Below are 18,098 nucleotides of genomic sequence, written 5' to 3'. Positions count from 1 at the left end.
AGGTATATTATATCGGGTAAAATATACCCAACGTTAGTGATGGTGTTACTAACTGTAACGTTAGTGTTGTAGGGTTAAATAAAGAAAACACATTTATCTTAATCTTTTATTTTCTTACCTTTATTCCTGTTTATAGTCATTTACATAATGTGTTCAGATATGACCAGTGTATGGGAAGTATTTAGTAAAGGTATAATAGGTGTAAACTCTGGGTGCCCCTATATGATGTGCTTGTGCATCTAAATGAAAAAAATTAGGCACATTATTAGACGGGTCAAACAAACACAGGACTTTCCCCCAGGAGACTGCTGTTTGTGTCTCGTGTGAAACTAAAAGTACACCCATTTTGCCACATATTTCCTTAGTTTTGTGTGTGATTAAAGTTACTGTCAACAATGCTCTTTTCCTAATTGTTACTAAGTCAACCTAAACATACCTTTAATTTGACGAGATAGCCGACAACTCGGGCCAACTACGCCACAAAAACTAGGGCGTCAGTCACTCACTGGGCGATGACCCGACACTGCTGGTGCTTCAGACCTTCAGACAGTATATGTGACAAAGAGAGAGAGATGGCCAGCAACTGTCTCTGCTCCCCTCTCTGACACACACACACACACACACACACACCTTGAGCAGCCCACATCGGCGGTAATGGCTGAGTCACCGTCGTAACTTCTCATCGGGTTGCTGTTTGTCTCCATCCAGCAGGATGAATGAACGGGCTGGATTTAAGAGCGCCAATCAGCAGCCAGTGCGACAGGACACATTACAGTCTCCCACGTTACCACGGTGATCTGTTAAGGCGGCTCAGAGGGAGATCATTGCTGTGAACACCTCAACAGCCTTTTAGTGAATATCATAGAGCTGAGTTACATACTGATGTAACATCGTTTTTTTTCTAATATGATGAAGATTGCATTATGTAGACAGCTGTGTCTTAGGGTGACAGGAAACATGTAACAGAGGGTAAAGACATGTGACAAGTGCGGAATCAAACGTCACAGCCACATGGCGACGTCTGAGCCAAACGGAATGCTCCACACATCCCACATCATCATTATTAATAGCTTCCTTTGTTTGAAAGAACCAATGCTTTATCACCAAAATAGTCCGAAATAGGGGTGTGTGGTAATTTCATATTGCCTCCTTCTCTCTCTCTCTCTCTCTCTCTCTCTCTCTCTCTCTCTCTCTCGCCCACACACACAGCGGGTACCGATGATGCCGACCCATCAGTGGGCTGAACAGAGCAGATGATGGTGGCAGACGGGCAGTTGAATAAATCATGTGATTATAAGCTATAGGGATGTCAATGGCCGCACCACGCCGAAGTTTAGCCACTCGGACTCTGTCAATATTTAACACTACGCCATTTTCTCTGACCGTTGGATAGCCACATAGATGTGTTTCCTTTATGTTTTTATCGCGAAAAAAAAATCCCAATTTTTTTTTTCATTTGTCCCTGAAACCAATTGATTGCATTTTGTGACAATACCGCAAACCTGCTGTGAGACTGTGTTGGAGTAAAGCAGACATACCACAAACATTTCAAACATATGAGCACATATATTGGGGTTGTTGTTTAGGACAGCACTAGTGTGTGAAAGCACACAATGGAAGACATATTCATAGTAAATATCTGCAAGTTGTATCAAAATGACATGAGCTCATTGTCCGTGTGACTATTGTATTAGTATTTCTGATGGACGAATGTGTAAACAGTATTTGCATGTATCAGCTAGTGACAGCGGAGAGGACATTTTTTTACAAGTACATCATGTTTTATGTGTAAAATGTTTGCAGGCAAATTATAAGCTGTAGCTGTAAAATAAAGATTCTATAATATATAGAAGTGTAATGTATCATCAAGTGGAAATAAACAATTCAAGTACAAGCACATCAGACATTGTACTACAACAGAGTATTTGAGTAACTCATTCACTCGCAGAAACATGTCCTGTCCCTGTGGGCACATTACATAAAGATTACATATGATGGAGACATAATTGAAGAAAACTGACAAAAATACAACAATTCAATGAAGAGGTCAATGTTGAATTCTGCAGATGCACAACAGGAGCGTCATGGAGGTAAACATGAGAAAGTATCAGCATCAGTAGGAGCACCTACAGGGTTGTTTTGTGCAATGTTTTATTATAATTGATCAAACAGGTAATTTATAAATAGTGAAAATGCTTCAGTTCATAAAGATACAAAACAGGGAGCATGTTTGCTTGATAATAAGCTTAATTATTCATCGATTATCTGCGCCATTGTTGATTTCTTTTCTTTACATCAGCTAATCGATTAAACGACTAATTAGAAAATCCTCAAACAGCATCACTACAATGTACCGAGTGATGTTTCAGTGAGAAAAAAAAACAGCACCGTGGCTCCATTCATACACAAGCCGCCGTCTAAACGCACACGCACGCGCGCGCACGCACGCACAATCACACCGACACAAAAATCATTTTTATTTCTACAGTCAAGTTGTTTTTTCCCCCCCTGTGCTTATCAACCGACGGACCGAGAAGTGAAACCCACCGTCCTCCTCCTCTCCATCCTATTGATAGGCAAGGTGGCATCTCTCCCATCCACACCCTACTCTCAGTGCGCATGCGTGCCGCGGCAAACAAAGGACCAGGCATTGAACCGACGGAGGATGGCTAATAAAGTTTGACTCGCTGCAGAAATCCCATCCAACGTCGATCATGCAGCAGAGAAGGACGCGGGGTGAAAGGATGAACTTAATGTATGTGTTACAGTGAAGCGCGGGTTATCCAGGTACAGCCCGAGTTCTTCATCACCCCCCTCCTCCTCCTCCTCATCCCACACACGCTCCCCCCATCTCCCCCTTCCTCCACCTTCTTATTCTCGGTGCAATACAACGGAAATATGCGATCAATAATTCATCTACATCATGACATAATTTGGTTGGAGACGCTGAAAGTGTGCGCGTGAGCGAGCCAGTCGAACGGTGTCACACCTCCACACAGACAAAGAGGTGGAGCGAGCCGGAGAGGGCTCTTCTTATTTCTGGATGTTGAACTGTTTACTGGCTGTAAATTATGAGGGGGGTACGTCCTCCCCCCCCTCCCTTGCGTTGCCTAGCAGCCTGTTAATAATATGTAATAATACACGATTTTTGGGGCAATCAATAAACGATAAAGAGCGCATGAGAAGACGCACCTGTGCGCAGTCGAAGCGCATTTTCTTTTCTCGGTTAAAGTGAGAAAAAGGAGAATGTGTGGGTGAAGCGCGTGTTCCCTCCAGACAGTACACACCCCTTTTTAAGCTGGTGCGCTTTTTCTTTTTTTTTTCTCTCTTTTTTTTGGCCTGGAAAAAGGAGGATAGAAGAAGTGTCAATTTCTGGAAATTCAAAATGTTCCAATTCAGCTCCGTTTTGTTCTATATTCTTCTTATTTTCCTCTCTACCAGATCTTTTGTCTCCTTTCTACATTCATCCATGCAGCTCCCCACATGGAGAGATGGGAAAAAGACAAAAGGGCTGAGAAAAAAATGAAAATAAAATAACCAAAAGCATCCAAAGCGCTTTTTTTGGGGAGAAAGGGAGGGAAATAAAGCAGACGTGGCGGCTCTTACCGTGCACACCGAAGTTCCGACGCTCCCTCTGCTCTCCTCGCAGTTTCAAGTAGCGGCTGCTGTAATTTTTTGCGGCTTCTCCTGCGCGCCCAGCGGCTTGTGCCTGCTCCACGGTACGGCTCGGCTCGGCGATCCTCCGCCTGCGCGCACGCGCCTCCATGTACACGCCTGCGCGCAGATTGTGCACGCACGCAAGCACACCATGAACAATTCTGCTCGTGAGGACAATGTGTTTTACTGTTTTTTTTTAATTCATTTTTTTTTTTTATATCTCATAAAGCGTGATGATGCACCAGTAGGAGTTTGTGAGACGATGTTGTATAGATACAAATAAAATTCCCACTAGGATTGATCACATTAGCTCTGTTTTCACACAGGAATTAACGTAGATCAAATACATATTTGTCTGCTCAAAGTCTGTCTCTTCTACCTGATGCTTTGGTATTATTAGCAAATCATTTCTCAGATTTGCTATTGCGCACTGGATCGCAATGTGCATTTTCTCTGCGCATGTTTTAGTGGAAATACTCCTCCATCCTCTGTCCCTCTCCATTTCAGTTGCCTCCGTGCGCCCCCTGCCTTCCACTGCAGATACACACTGCTGCTGTAAGTGGTTTGTGGGAGACTTCATTCACGCACAAATTAATGCACGTGACGCAACCGAACTGGAAATTTAAATCGAATGCGCGTGCACCTGCATGTAAGGTAAAACGCATCAACACATGATGATTGTTTTAGTGCTTATAATCGTACAAACTTGGCCTTTCCTTATTCACATATCTTTTCTGACAGATCCAGCCTATAGGAATATAAAATATAAAAAAAATACACAATTATACATTACAGTGTAGTGCTCTCATCTCTAAAGCTTCTGGTGTTGCACTTTGAATTTTACCAGAATAAGGTATCAACTTTAATGTATCACACAATTTAATATGTAGCCTAATGTCATGCTTCTTTGGTTTCGGTAGTAATTTGTAGTAATGGCGCTCAGCCGCCAGATGGCAGTGTTTGCAAAGAATTTCATTTGTTCCTATGAAATGTACTAAACAAGAGCGTCCAGGTAAACCAGTGAGATTGCTTAACTAGTTCCTCCAGCTTTAGTGTGTAGTGTAAAGGTGCTGGTAGAGAGACTTTCTACATTTCAGCTTTGACATTCAGTATGAGGTTATTACTGTGTGGCAGGAAAGAAACAAATCAGACTCAGACATTATCTAAACATCCAACACTTTGAGTGCTGTCACTGTGAGTTATTCTATTTAAATTCCAGCTGAAACGGCATTTCAATAATATTTATCTTCTGTATTTCCGAGTGAAACAGGATAGGAGGCGGGACATCACGTTGGGAGGAATTTGATTTGATGGTTGATAGATTAGCTGATGGTCTTCTCTACATCTAAGCAGTGCCGAAAATTGCACATTGATGGATGTCAAATTACTAACTTTAAAGACAGTTTCACGATGAGGATTTAATTAGCTCCTTTTACTAAATCAACATGCATCCTCTGTTGGTGTTGCTGTTAGTGTCAACGTGATTTAGCAGTTTCTTATCAACATCTCAGCTGCTGGAGGGATTCCCAGGGTGAGGAGCTGCTAGCTGCAGCCCCCTCCCCTCCAGCAGGAAGTATGTGGAGATTAGGGAGAGGTCAGTTTGTTCTGGAAGACACAGTGACCTGACTGATCCAGCCTTGCCTGACCTCTGCTCAGAGCTGCTGATAAATCCTGCATCTTCTCACTGTGGAGAGCTGCTTATGAACTATAAGTGAACCTCCAGGTCCCACGTCCCTCTCTGCTTGCTCACATCCAGAGCTAAACCTGACAGCATGAGGCACGTATAGCGCCAACAAGGCTTGGAAGGGTCAGTTCACACAAACTGCAGGGAGCCTCGTTCACTGACAGTGGTGTTAAGCCAAGGAGAGGTGCGTTATTATGTGCTGACCTTTGCAGTTTAGAACGTTACCCTACCATGTTTTTAATTTATATTGTGTAAACAGTTCTGTCACATCCAGGCTTTGGGAGTAACAGAATACATGGAATTAGGATACAAAAAACAAAACAAAAAAAATGAAAATATATGTTATGATGTTTTGTAAGTCAGTGTTTTTATTGTGCACCACACGTCTCATGTGCATGCACTTACAAGACTTCACGAGAGCACGAGTCTGGAGTGAAATCAAAGAATCAATCAAAGAATGCTTTCTTTGGCTGGAAATATGGACAATATTTTGTCTTCAAAGCTGAAAAAGGAAACAACCTCACCGTGCAGAACATGCCTTCCGGCGCTGAAAATACAGTAACTCCAAAGACTCAACATCAAATTTAAGGGAAAATGTACAGTTTAGTGTGAATAGCATGTCGTTAACAAATTTCATAGCTAAATACCACTATTGTCATGAAAAAGGAAGGAATAGCTCAGGAATTATTAACCCTAAATGCTTATGCATATTTGGTATCGGTAAAACGGAAAGTTGTCAAGTTACATTACTTTAATATTATGATACTTGGATTAGGTTACTGAATACATGTTGTAACAGGTAATCGGAATAGATTTTAGTAACCCTCCCAACCCTGATTACATCTCCTGTGGAACCCTGAGGAAATAGTGGAGTACCTCAGGGTTATAGTCTTGGGCCCATTCATTTTATATGCTTCCCTGAGCATCATTCGATAAAAAAGCATTTCATTCCACTTTTACGCAGACAGCACACAGATTTACCTTGCTCTGAACCAGAAAAATGGAAAGTTACCAGCTATGAAGCACATGCACACAAAATAAAAAACAGGATTTACATAGCAAATGGAAATGAGGTTAATATTAATAATTGTGAATTCTGCTTTGAAACACAGAGTGTGATTCAGCCTCTTGTTCTCGTTGTCGGATGTTCTGCTGTCTACCGGTCCCAGGACCACTGGATCCTTTACATTTACACCCCTGGTAGACTTTACTGTGGCTCAATCAGCTCATTTAATCACATGGTGAACAAAATCAACATATTCAACGAAAAAAAGCAGAAATGGATAAAGCTTTCATGCTATTTGTAACTGCAATAGTCCTTCATTTGTTCTCGTCCTAACAATAAAAAATATAGGTAAACGGTCATTGCAATCTTGTTTAACCTTAAAAAAACCCCATTAAATCACAGATTTTCGTGTTCTACAAATAGACTATAATATATCCAGAGGAACAAAATAAGCACATTAATTTAATGAAATCAAATTCAACTGGAGTTGTGGAGAAGTTCATGAGGAAACAGATTGTATGCAACCTACTAGTTAAAAATGATAATCCAGCATTATCATACTGAGCCAACAGTAGCAGTTGATGCAGTAGACTAGAGTATAATTAATGGTGCTGACTGTGGTTTGTCTGTCATGACTCGTTTCCCCACATCACCAGAACCAAACGCTTCAAAGTTGCTTTTGAACTTGACTCTGATGTTTTGAGGCATCTTCAGAACGATAATCAAAAGGTGTAGCTGCAAATGAAAAACAAGCACAGGCTGCTCACATTATCACATACCCTCTGTTATTACAGGTTTTTTACTTCCTATCGCAGCAAAACAAACTTGTAAAGCTAAAATAATAATAAGATGAACAAATAAAACTGAATAATCTGTGTAATCTGTGAGGCAAAGCAATGTGGGACCACAACGTTGAAATGACAGGAGGCGATCACATGATCGGAAAGGGAAAATAATACAAGCAGGGATGTATTTTGCTTTTCATTTTGATATATAGTTGTAATGATTGGTATCTCTATTATTATTTACATTATAGCATGGGACAAAAACTCCTTAAAAATACCATAATTTACTCCTCAAAGGCTTACAGCAGCAATTTAGTGATGGTGTTGTACTGTAATATTGGTGGAATAACAAGGCAGATAAAAAAAACGGACCAGTTTTAGCATATGTATGTGACAATTAGTCCCTTGTATGGGCCAACCCCTAAAATACTACTGCACTTCCTGTAATGCAACTCAACAGTTAGAAAATATAAATAGTACATGTGTAAATTATATATATAATATATAAAAGTGTAAATAAGGCTGATTTTCTTTCTGATTAAGCCTGTGAAAATTAAAGAATATATAAATAAATCAGAATCATTTGTAATAAGTTTAAATGCACTGTATAAACAAAAGTGGTGTTCTAGTCCCAACAATAAAAATATAGGTCATTGCAATCTCATTTAACCTTAAAAAAGACTTAAATCACAGATTTTCATGTGAGTTCTACAAAATCTATAATTAAGCCTGTGAAAATGGAAGAATATATAGACAAATCGTTTGTAATAAGTTTAATGCACTGTGTAAACAAAAGCGGTGTTAATGCCAGAGTAAACCCGAGTACATTACACAGGTTAACAATCTCACGCCACTGAAGTCTATGGACCCTTTTACAGCTTCATCAAAAATATGTGTGTGCCTTTGGGCAACGGAGGGGGAGTTTTCCTCCAGCCATCCAAACGAGTTAGCGAGATTTAGAGATTGAATTACCAGCATCTAAATGTTTGGTTGTAGCATGTTAGCTTGTCACAACCGATAGTGACTCAAGTTCAGAATTCTGACAGGATCACAAACGTTTTAGAGCCGTGAGTGTTTCGGATTAATAAGTGAACGTGTTTACTGGTGACACTTAGCCCAATGCTTCCATGGTTGCTCATTGTTAATTGCTTTAATGTCTGCCGTTGATAATAGACACGGATATATTATTATTTACATGACACGGCAGCTGGATTCTCATGATGCTATTAAAATGTGTTGACTACTACTGGACTGTAGCTCCCATTTTAAAACTAGACACATTTCAGATAAGCTCTCACCCGTTAAGAAAAATGTCTTTACAAGTCAACCTAAAAAGCGGATCATAAAGAACAGTCCTATATTGTAGTATGCTATCTATGTCTCTTCATAAGAGCTTAATAGTAATAACCGGGCTTGTCTTGCCCTGCCCAGGTTGAAAGAGTTTGCTGCGTCATCATTTGTTGGTAAGTGGTTAAGATTAACATTCAGCCTTCGGTAATCACAGGGAGTTGGAGACAAGCTTGACTGCAAGTAATTATCAACCTCTCCCTCCCTCTGCCCGACTCCCTCCATCAGTCTTTGAGGAGACTTTCAGGAGGCTTTGGGGACATTGACAGTAGGGTTATTGGTAATTTTATGGTAATTAACTGTAAAAAAAATTACAGCAAAGGCTAACAGTGCAAATCAACCACAGACATATATTACGATTTTGCATTAGCATTAGCAGGGCAGGTCATATGATTTGGAAACTAAATCCAAACATTCAGACGTTTTTGGTAAACCATGATGTAAACACTTTGAAAAATCTCCATTGAAAAATCTCCACCCAATCTCCTGTTTAGTTAGTTAATTGGCTCTTTTGACATCATTATAACAACATGGATGGACAACTTAGACGGATGTATCGCATATGATCTGGCCATAACCGTCTTTATATTCTCTCATTCTGCCTTTTTGACAGAGAGTGGACCATCATGGGGGCTGCACGGTGGTGTAGTCTCTCTGTGTGTTGGGTACCAGGATGTACCGTTACTCACAATAACAACAGGTCAGGAAATATAGACTGAATGTAGTGTTATCAAAGCGCTATAGAAATGCATTGAAATACTACTGCTAATATTATTACTACTGCTAATATTACTACTACTGTTAATATTAACTACTGCTAATATTACTTCTACTGCTAATATTAGTACTACTGCTAGAATACTACTACTACTGCTAATATTATTACTACTGCTAATATTACTACTACTGTTAATATTAACACTACTGCTAATATTACTTCTACTGCTAATATTACTACTACTGCTAGAATACTACTACTACTGCTAATATTATTACTACTGCTAGAATACTACTACTACTGCTAATATTATTACTACTGCTAATATTACTACTACTGTTAATATTAACACTACTGCTAATATTACTTCTACAACTAATATTACTACTACTGCTAGAATACTACTACTACTGCTAATATTATTACTAATGCTAATATTACTACTACTGCTAATATTACTACTACTACTGTTAATATTACTACGACTGTTAATATTACTACAATACTATTCCTAATATTACTACTACTGCTAATATTACTTCTAGTACTGCTATATTACTACTACTGTTAATATTACTACTACTGTTAATATTACTACTACTGTTAATATTACTTCTACTGCTACCAACACCAAATGCAGATGAATCCAAGATTCTTTAAGGCTGTAACTGGTGATGTTGGGACTTTGAAGATTCATTGACTCTGAATGGTGGGCTTATGGACATGGCTACTACTGTTTCTCACTATGGAAGAGAAGGCTGATGAGTTTTTGTGATGGACTGCAATGATGCAGACTGAATGGAGCCGATTACTGAGTCCATCTGATTAGTAAATTATTTAATCTGCATGATCAGAGCATTTTATGATCTTATACAGGGATGGACAGTGTTTTTATGGTTTACACTGTATGAGACATCTTGTTGAAATCTATGAAACTATGTTTGGTTAAAGTGATCAAATGTCCATTTCCTGGCATCCTCTCCAACACTTTGATGTAAATTTAGAGTGAAAATCCCACAGGGACCTACTGTATTATGCCGTATATCCCTGTGAAAGCAATGAATTCTGGGAGTCATAACCTCTGCTCCAGTGGTTCCAACGGTTTCCAAATGTTTCTTTTCCCAGTAGTTCACTGCTTACTGTTGACAAATTACATTTAGATTGCAATGACTTACTGTAAATAACAATCTCTTGCTGGTGAAACTGTTGCCAGTAAATGATCAGCAAACAGCAAATGACTGTATGCTTTAATGACAGTAAGTTGCTGTATTCCTTTGATCCAGTAGAGATACTGTAGCTTAATGATGAAGTTGCTGCCAGTTAATTTACTGTAATTTTACAGCAAACCGTCTGGCAGGTGTTTTAAGTCTGTCACTCGTCACCCGTCCTCCACTCTCTCTGTCCTCTCAGCGTCATGCCGGTTTGTGGGGAAGTGGCTTCACCGCGGACACATTTAGCAGCATTCAGCAGAAAGAGAAACAAAGAATCCGGACCCCGTTATCTTCCATCTTTGGGAGAAGGGTGACACAGCCACAGGAAATGTTTGTTTTCCTCATCCTGTTTTGGGCCCTTTGGAAGTTTGGAGATGCTGGCAAAGAATCAAACAACTGGCTCCGATGAAACTCCAGTGCCGCTCAGTGATCAGATAATCTGTCCGCCTGTTGTCATGGTGCTCTTTTAAGGTGTTTCACCAGTTAAAGATCATGTGTGTACATTTATGATCCAATATTTGTTTACTGATGTCTTTATCTTTGATACCATTCTCAACAGCGTGCAGTCTGAAATGTATCCCACATTTAGTCTCCACAGACAGCAGTGGCGTCATAGACTCACACACTCATGATAGATGTAGGAAAACTCATTGGATGTGGTTGAGTTTTATGTGCAAAGCATCCATTGGTTTCCAGTCCATCTCAAAAAGCAAACTCCTCAAACATGCTGGAGTTGTGTAACCCCATCCCATCCAATGTGCATCTTTGTAACGTTCGAATGGACGTGAACATGTGATGTGTGTGTGTGTGAAAAGGCTGACGAAACATCTTTAAAAACCCAGCGTTGTGTGATGTGATTTGTAGGGAACAGGCAGAAACATGCAGAGTTTACCTCACAGCTTAGTGTCTTTCACTCAAAGTCAACACCTTCATGTCAACTCCCGACAAATCCTCCACACAAGAGTTGAAGACCAGAGGTTGAGCTGCGTTTTTTAAAGGTGGGCTGAGCTCATTCTGCACACTGGGTCCAGTTTGAGTCTGACTGAGGAATCCTCCTCCGCTAAAGGGATTAAAGAGCATCGCTGCAGGGAACGAGCGTTACTTAACCTCTGTCAGCGGTCGGGATTTAGAGGTCAAGGGTCAGAGAGGTGAAGGTGTGTTAACAAGCGATGTGGAGAGGGGGAAAAAAGCACCGAACGACTTCAGGTGCAAACCTGAGAGTTCAACCTGTCCACGGGATCGTCAGGTTATCTGGTGTACTTACGTGATCCCGCTAAGTGTCTTACAATTGTGGAAGTCAACCCGAGGTTTCTCAGTCTGGCTGTGAGCGTTGACCTGAAAGGGGCGGAGTTTGCAGCATATGAAACAATCACAGACGTCTACCATCAGCAGAGCAATCCATAATCTTCATCAAATATGAAGATGTTAAACACATAATCCTAATATAAAAAGCAAAAGCTTTCAAATGCAGGAAGGACAGTTGGAAATAAATCGCTGACTGTGTGAATGTGTAAATTAATATACTTATAATATCACTGCCCATCTAGAGCACACATAGACCTGACTATGGTTATGTTTGTCTCATTCATTTTTGTTGTCCTTGTTTTAGCTGGATGTCTATTTCTGTGTGTGTATATTGAGAGGCAAACTGCTGACTCATCGTCAATCTGGAGCCTCTGGAGGTCCAGCTTCTCTGCTGTGTGTGTTACTTTAGAGAATACTAACCAAAGAAATGAGCTGTTTAGAATCATTCAGATTTGTTTTTGGACTGAACCATGACTGCAATCGCTGGAAATGTTGTAATGTTTGTATTTGTTTTCCAGTCAGCATTGATTTAAAGATGTGAAAATCAAAGCTGAGTCCCGCAGGTTGAAACTGGGATCATGAAATTGAGTTTTTTAGATGTCCTGTTTCACAGCTGCCTTAACATATTTCAGTGCGAAGCAGGATTTAACTAGATGTTGAAATATAGAATGGAATTGATGTTCAAACAATTAGACTTTTTAATCAAACGTAGTCCTCTTGGAGCCCGGATGTTTAGATCCATTTTGATCTCCATGACTCACCAAATCTGTGCTGACTGGTTGTTTCTCGCTGCCTGCTTGATACGTCACCCAATTAACAAATTCATTGACGTACTTTCTTTGTCAGACAGTAGTTTGGACAGATCACACACCCCTAGACACAGGTGTCACAGTGGCTTCTTCCTTGGGACATTTTCAACGTTGGGATGTTGTTCAGAAGAAGCTTTGAAGAAGACTATTTGACGCTCTAACAATAAATGGTAATAGTGAAATTAAAGTTTAACAATATAGTTTCATTACCTAGAGGAAACAGACTTGTTCAAATGACTGTATTTTCATTCAGTTGCTCAACATTTTAGAAAGAGCTGATATCATTTTGTTGTTATTATTAAGTCAACAAGTCACAGACTTCTTGGCGCAACTTTGGCATAAACCCGGCATGCTAGGTCACCGGATGTGTTTGTGTGAAGCAGGCAGCGTTCACTGATAAGTAAAGACAACGCCTAAGGGCCTTAAACTTGCATTCTCTCTGCTGGCCATCAGGGGGCGACTGTTGTAAAAAGAAGTCTGATAATATGGAATTTCTCACTTGATGTATTATCTCAGTAAACACTGTAAACATGAATTCATGGTCTCAATCTCTAGTTTCAAGTCTTCTTCAATCCAGCACGATGTTCATTTAGTGAATTATGGTCCATTTAGAGTCAAATAGACAGTAAAGTAATGGTTGTTTAGGGCAGGGCTACCTTGTGATTGAAAGGTAGCTAGCTGCGCTACCAACACAATTCACCACTAAGATGACTTTATTACACCAGAATCCAGATGGACCCAGGTCCAGTAAGGTTGCTGCTCTGCCGCTTGCATTCATCAGATCCACCCGTCGCTCCACCACAGTCCAAAAATGGTCACTTCCTTCATTGGTTGCAAAAATCCAAGATGCTGACGGCCAAAATGTTGAACTCGAGGCTTCCAAACTGTAGTCCACAAACCAACAGGTGACGACCCTCCTTACGTACAGTCCATGGCATTTCTTTCAAAGCAGGCTGAAACATGTTTGATGGATCTACATTAACTCTAAGTCAGCTTCCTCAAAACCTCCCAGATATGGCAGCCATGGGTTCACATGGGACACTCAGCGGCAGCTCGTCCCCTGTGTTTGGCTGCCCCGATGGACTAGAATGCATGTAGAATGAGTATGAGCATTGCTACAGCTTAAACTCACATACATCTCCTAGCATCTTACACTACATTTTTATTTCTGGGGCTGCCTCAGATTGTGTTCCCACTCCTTAACGAGAGGTTAATATGATCACAGGGTTGAAAAACCACACGTGGGTTTAGTGTTGCACAAGTTCAAAACAGGCCCGGAGCGTTTGAATACAAAGGCTTCACAGTGAAACCATGAATATCATCTGAAGCACTTTAGAACCTTCCTGCTTCTCCTGAGGTTACAAATACAGCAGCCTTGAATATCAGGAGCAGCTAGGGGTCATTCTGATCCCTGGATAGGACATATAGGATTTTATTAAAAATAACGATATATATATATATATATATATATATATATATATATATATATATATTATGGTAGCAATGTTAGCAACAGTAGCGAGTCCGCTCTAGCGACCTGTCAATCTACGGAAGCCCTAAACGGTCATGCATACATATATTTTATTTCCTCCGTTTTCCTGTGATAACGAGATAATTCCTTCGTTTTCTCGTGATAACGAGATAATTTTACTCTGTTTTCTCGTGATAACGAGATAATTTTACTCCATTTTCCTGTGAGAACGAGATAATTTTTCACCCGTTTTCCAGTGATAACGAGATCATTTTGAAGTTCGGTAAAGTTGGAAAGATATTCACAGAGTCGAACTTCCGGGATCAATAAATCAGAAGTGAAACGTTTTTCAAACACAAATGATGCCTCTGTCTCACCGTAATATCAAAGACTACGAGCTACAAGCACCATAACCCCGATTTTTTACATAAATAAGCCGTCCTGCGAGCTGAACGGAGAACACTGATCTCCATGCGCAACCGGCAGCCGGGCGAGTGCGCAGGCACCGTCTGCAAATTGCAAGACAATAAATAACTCCACTGTTATACAGTAGGCCGACAGAGACTCCAAAATCACTACACACATCAAGGGTCTCTTTATGGTCAGTTCGAATCTGTGAATATCTTTCCAACTTTACCGAATTTGAAATCTCGCCTATCACGTTTCATTTGTTATCTCGTTATCACGGGAAAACAGAGGAAAATTATCTCGTTATCACGAGAAAACGGATGAAAATGATCTTGTTATCACGAGAAAATGGATGAAAATGATCTTGTTATCACGAGAAAACGGATGAAAATGATCTTGTTATCACGAGAAAATGGATGAAAATGATCTTGTTATCACGAGAAAACGGATGAAATAAAATGTATGTATGCATGGCCGTTTAGGGCTTCCGTATCAATCAGAAGGTAGCTCCGCCTTAAAGCATACATGCTGGATGGAAGAAGACTTAAAACTAGAAATTGACACCATAAACTCATGTTGGCTGGGATAACCAGAAGAGACGCCCCCTGATGGCCAGCAGCGAGAATGCAAGTTTAAGGCACTTCTGCCTTTCTTCACTTCTCAGAACCAGAGGTCACCGCCTGATGCCACATGAAGAGTATGTGTTGTTAACCCACTGCTGGAATGTTAATGTTTAACCACGCAGGTCATTGTGTGATTATGCAGACGCTGCTCCTCGCCAAGTCACAGGCTTTGCGTAAAATCCAAATTAAGTCATCAGAGCTAAAAGCTGGAATGGAAAACAAGAGTGGATCCTTTCATCTTCAGATCAAACATCTTGAGATATGAGTGCAAAGTTTTAGTCTTGCAACATTTTACTCAAATGTGGTTTAACCATGCCATGTGATCTGCAATTAAGCACACTGACCACACCCGGTCCAACCAACCACATTTATAGAGGCAGCAGTCCATTCTGATAGACACTCCCTACCTGACTGAATTACCTAATCTATTTATAACCACATCTATAGACTATACATTATTATACATTCTGATAGATACTCCCTACCTGACTGAATTACCTAATCTATTTATAACCACATTTATAGATTATACATTATTATACATTCTGATAGATACTCCCTACCTGACTGAATTACCTAATCTATTTATAACCACATCTATAGACTATAAATTATTATACATTCTGATAGATACTCCCTACCTGACTGAATTACCTAATCTATTTATAACCACATCTATAGACTATAAATTATTATACATTCTGATAGATACTCCCTACCTGACTGAATTACCTAATCTATTTATAACCACATTTATAGATTATACATTATTATACATTCTGATAGATATTCCCTACCTGATATGTATAGAGGTAGTAGCCTAGTCCATTCTAGATACTTCTTACCTGACAGAGTGACCAACTCCATTTAAAACCACATTTATAGAGGCAATAGTCCATTATGCATATTTCCCTCCCTGACTGAATTACCTAATCTATTTATAGGTTATTTATTTATTTAAGGTTTATTTGAGTAGGGACAGATACAAAAACATAGATATCTAGAACAGTCATCTGATGTATGCATCATAGTGTTTATAGCCAAAGCTAACCTTCACCTGGTCTTGTTTTAATAGCACCTCCGCTCTGGCCTCCACAAACTGACAGCAGGAGGAGTCCGAGAGACAGCGGGGCTGCAGGAGGAGGAGGAGGAGGAGGAGGAGGTGGAGGAGGGAGCTGTGTGGGGAGGTGGAGCTTCAGGATTATTGTGCACCGGTCTGACTGACTGAATGACTGACTGAATGACTGAGTGAGTGAGTGAGTGAGTGGGTGAGTTAGTGAGTTGGTGAGCGTCTCCAAAGTTTGACCGGCCTCTCGTTTCTTGTCTCCCGCTGCACGTTTGGGTGTTGATCAACAAGCGGGGCCCTCACAGACAGCGGGGGCGCGCAGACAGGAGCCCGGACTCCGGGAGGAGAAGACCCGAAAGTTGCCTTTCTCTGTTAAGGACTGCTGTTACCTCTGCCGGGGCAGCGGCCCATGAAACAAAGAGTCAACTAAACTACTGTAGCTCCACGCTGACGACCGGACGGACGGACGGGCGGACCGGGCTCCATCCTGCAGACGCTCGGGAGGAACATGCTGGACTGAACTCCCCTCGGATAACACACACTAACAACACATGAGTCGGGCTGGCCGGACGCGCGCTTTCCTTCCAGCACATCCTCGGGGATTAAAATAACGGGGGCGATGGACAACTTCTTCACGGAGGTAAGGTCTTTATTTTCATTCGTGCAACCTGTTGCAGCCAAGTGTCGCTTTGACTCTTTGTGTCTCCACGACACAGCGACGCTTCCCCGCATCGTTGTGTGGAGGAGACACACGTACAGAACATCAACTCCCCACTCTGACCTTCCTATTTAAATATCATAACGCGTTTATGTATTTATTTAAAGCCGTCCAGAGGCACACACACACACACACACACACACACACACACACACACACACACACACACACACACACACACACACACACTGGACCATCAGTAGAACATCAGCGGCTGTGCTGGGGGTGTTGGACTGGATCCCAGTAGGTCTGTGGTATTTCCGCAAAAGTTGCTGTAAAGCTATTAATAGAAGTCTGGACCTGGGGCAGCAGGGAGACCTTTATTGATCGTTATGACAGTTTGAGCTGATGCCTCCTTTAAGTCTTAAAATCCATTTAGAGATGTATTATTCAAGCTTTTATCTCTGCCGTCATATAGAGAGCTGGAAGAATTGTGCAGGTAATCATGAATCGAGTGACAGGAGTCTAAACTATACCATCTTTTGGTTTTTGGAATGATGGTTACACATTTGAAGACGCCTAACAAGTGAGGATGGACTTTTCACAGTTTTCTTATGGTTTATTCAACAAAAAATTAAATTGGCAAAGAAGCACTGGTCATGTTTTTGAAGTCCTGCACGGTTGTGTGGTGGGTAGCACTGTCACCTCACAGCCAGAGGGTCCCGGGTTCCATTCCCAGGTCGGGTTCGGGTTCCTTCTGCGTCTTCCTTCCTGCATGCTCTCCCCGTGTAAGTGGGTTCTCTCCGGGTTCTCTGCCTTCCTCCCAAAGTCCAAAGACCTGTCTGTCTCTACATGTCGGCCCTGTGATAGACTGGTTACCTGTCTGTCTCTACATGTCGGCCCTGTGATAGACTGGTTACCTGTCTGTCTCTACATGTCGGCCCTGTGATAGACTGGTTACCTGTCTGTCTCTACATGTCGGCCCTGTGACAGACTGGTTACCTGTCTGTCTCTACATGTCAGCCCTGTGATAGACTGGTTACCTGTCTGTCTCTACATGTCAGCCCTGTAATAGACTGGTTACCTGTCTGTCTCTACATGTCAGCCCTGTAATAGACTGGTTACCTGTCTGTCTCTACATGTCGGCCCTGTGATAGACTGGTTACCTGTCTGTCTCTACATGTCGGCCCTGTGATAGGCTGGTTACCTGTCTGTCTCTACATGTCTCCCTGTGATAGACTGGTTACCTGTCTGTCTCTACATGTCAGCCCTGTGATAGACTGGTTACCTGTCTGTCTCTACATGTCGGCCCTGTGATAGACTGGTTACCTGTCTGTCTCTACATGTCGG

General features: G+C 41.2%; 2 protein-coding genes across 3 annotated transcripts in view; one reads left to right on the top strand and one right to left on the bottom strand.

The window, feature by feature from the left end:
- The window catches only part of basp1 (brain abundant, membrane attached signal protein 1), a 360,963-nt gene that overhangs the window by 53,635 nt on the left and 289,230 nt on the right, over window positions 1-18,098 (bottom strand). Inside the window, exon 1 of one of the 2 annotated variants that reach the window (XM_084008858.1) lies at window positions 3,607-3,744. The exons of the other annotated variant lie outside the window; for it this stretch is intronic. The gene's annotated coding sequence lies outside the window, so the exon portion shown is untranslated. Of the gene's footprint in view, window positions 1-3,606; window positions 3,745-18,098 lie in introns of those variants that run through there. 2 annotated transcript variants of the gene reach the window in all.
- The window catches only part of myo10 (myosin X), a 123,161-nt gene continuing 121,335 nt past the window's right edge, over window positions 16,273-18,098 (top strand). The window contains exon 1 of the mRNA XM_084008800.1: window positions 16,273-16,730. Within this exon, the coding sequence (XP_083864926.1) occupies window positions 16,710-16,730 (21 nt within the window). The 5' untranslated portion in view covers window positions 16,273-16,709. The remainder of the gene's footprint in view (window positions 16,731-18,098) is intronic.

Source organism: Eutrigla gurnardus (assembly GCF_963514095.1).
Source record: "Eutrigla gurnardus genome assembly, chromosome: 4".
Lineage (NCBI taxonomy): Eukaryota > Metazoa > Chordata > Actinopteri > Perciformes > Triglidae > Eutrigla > Eutrigla gurnardus.
Note: the sequence above shows the minus strand (reverse complement) of the source record. Positions and strands in the feature narration are given on the sequence as shown.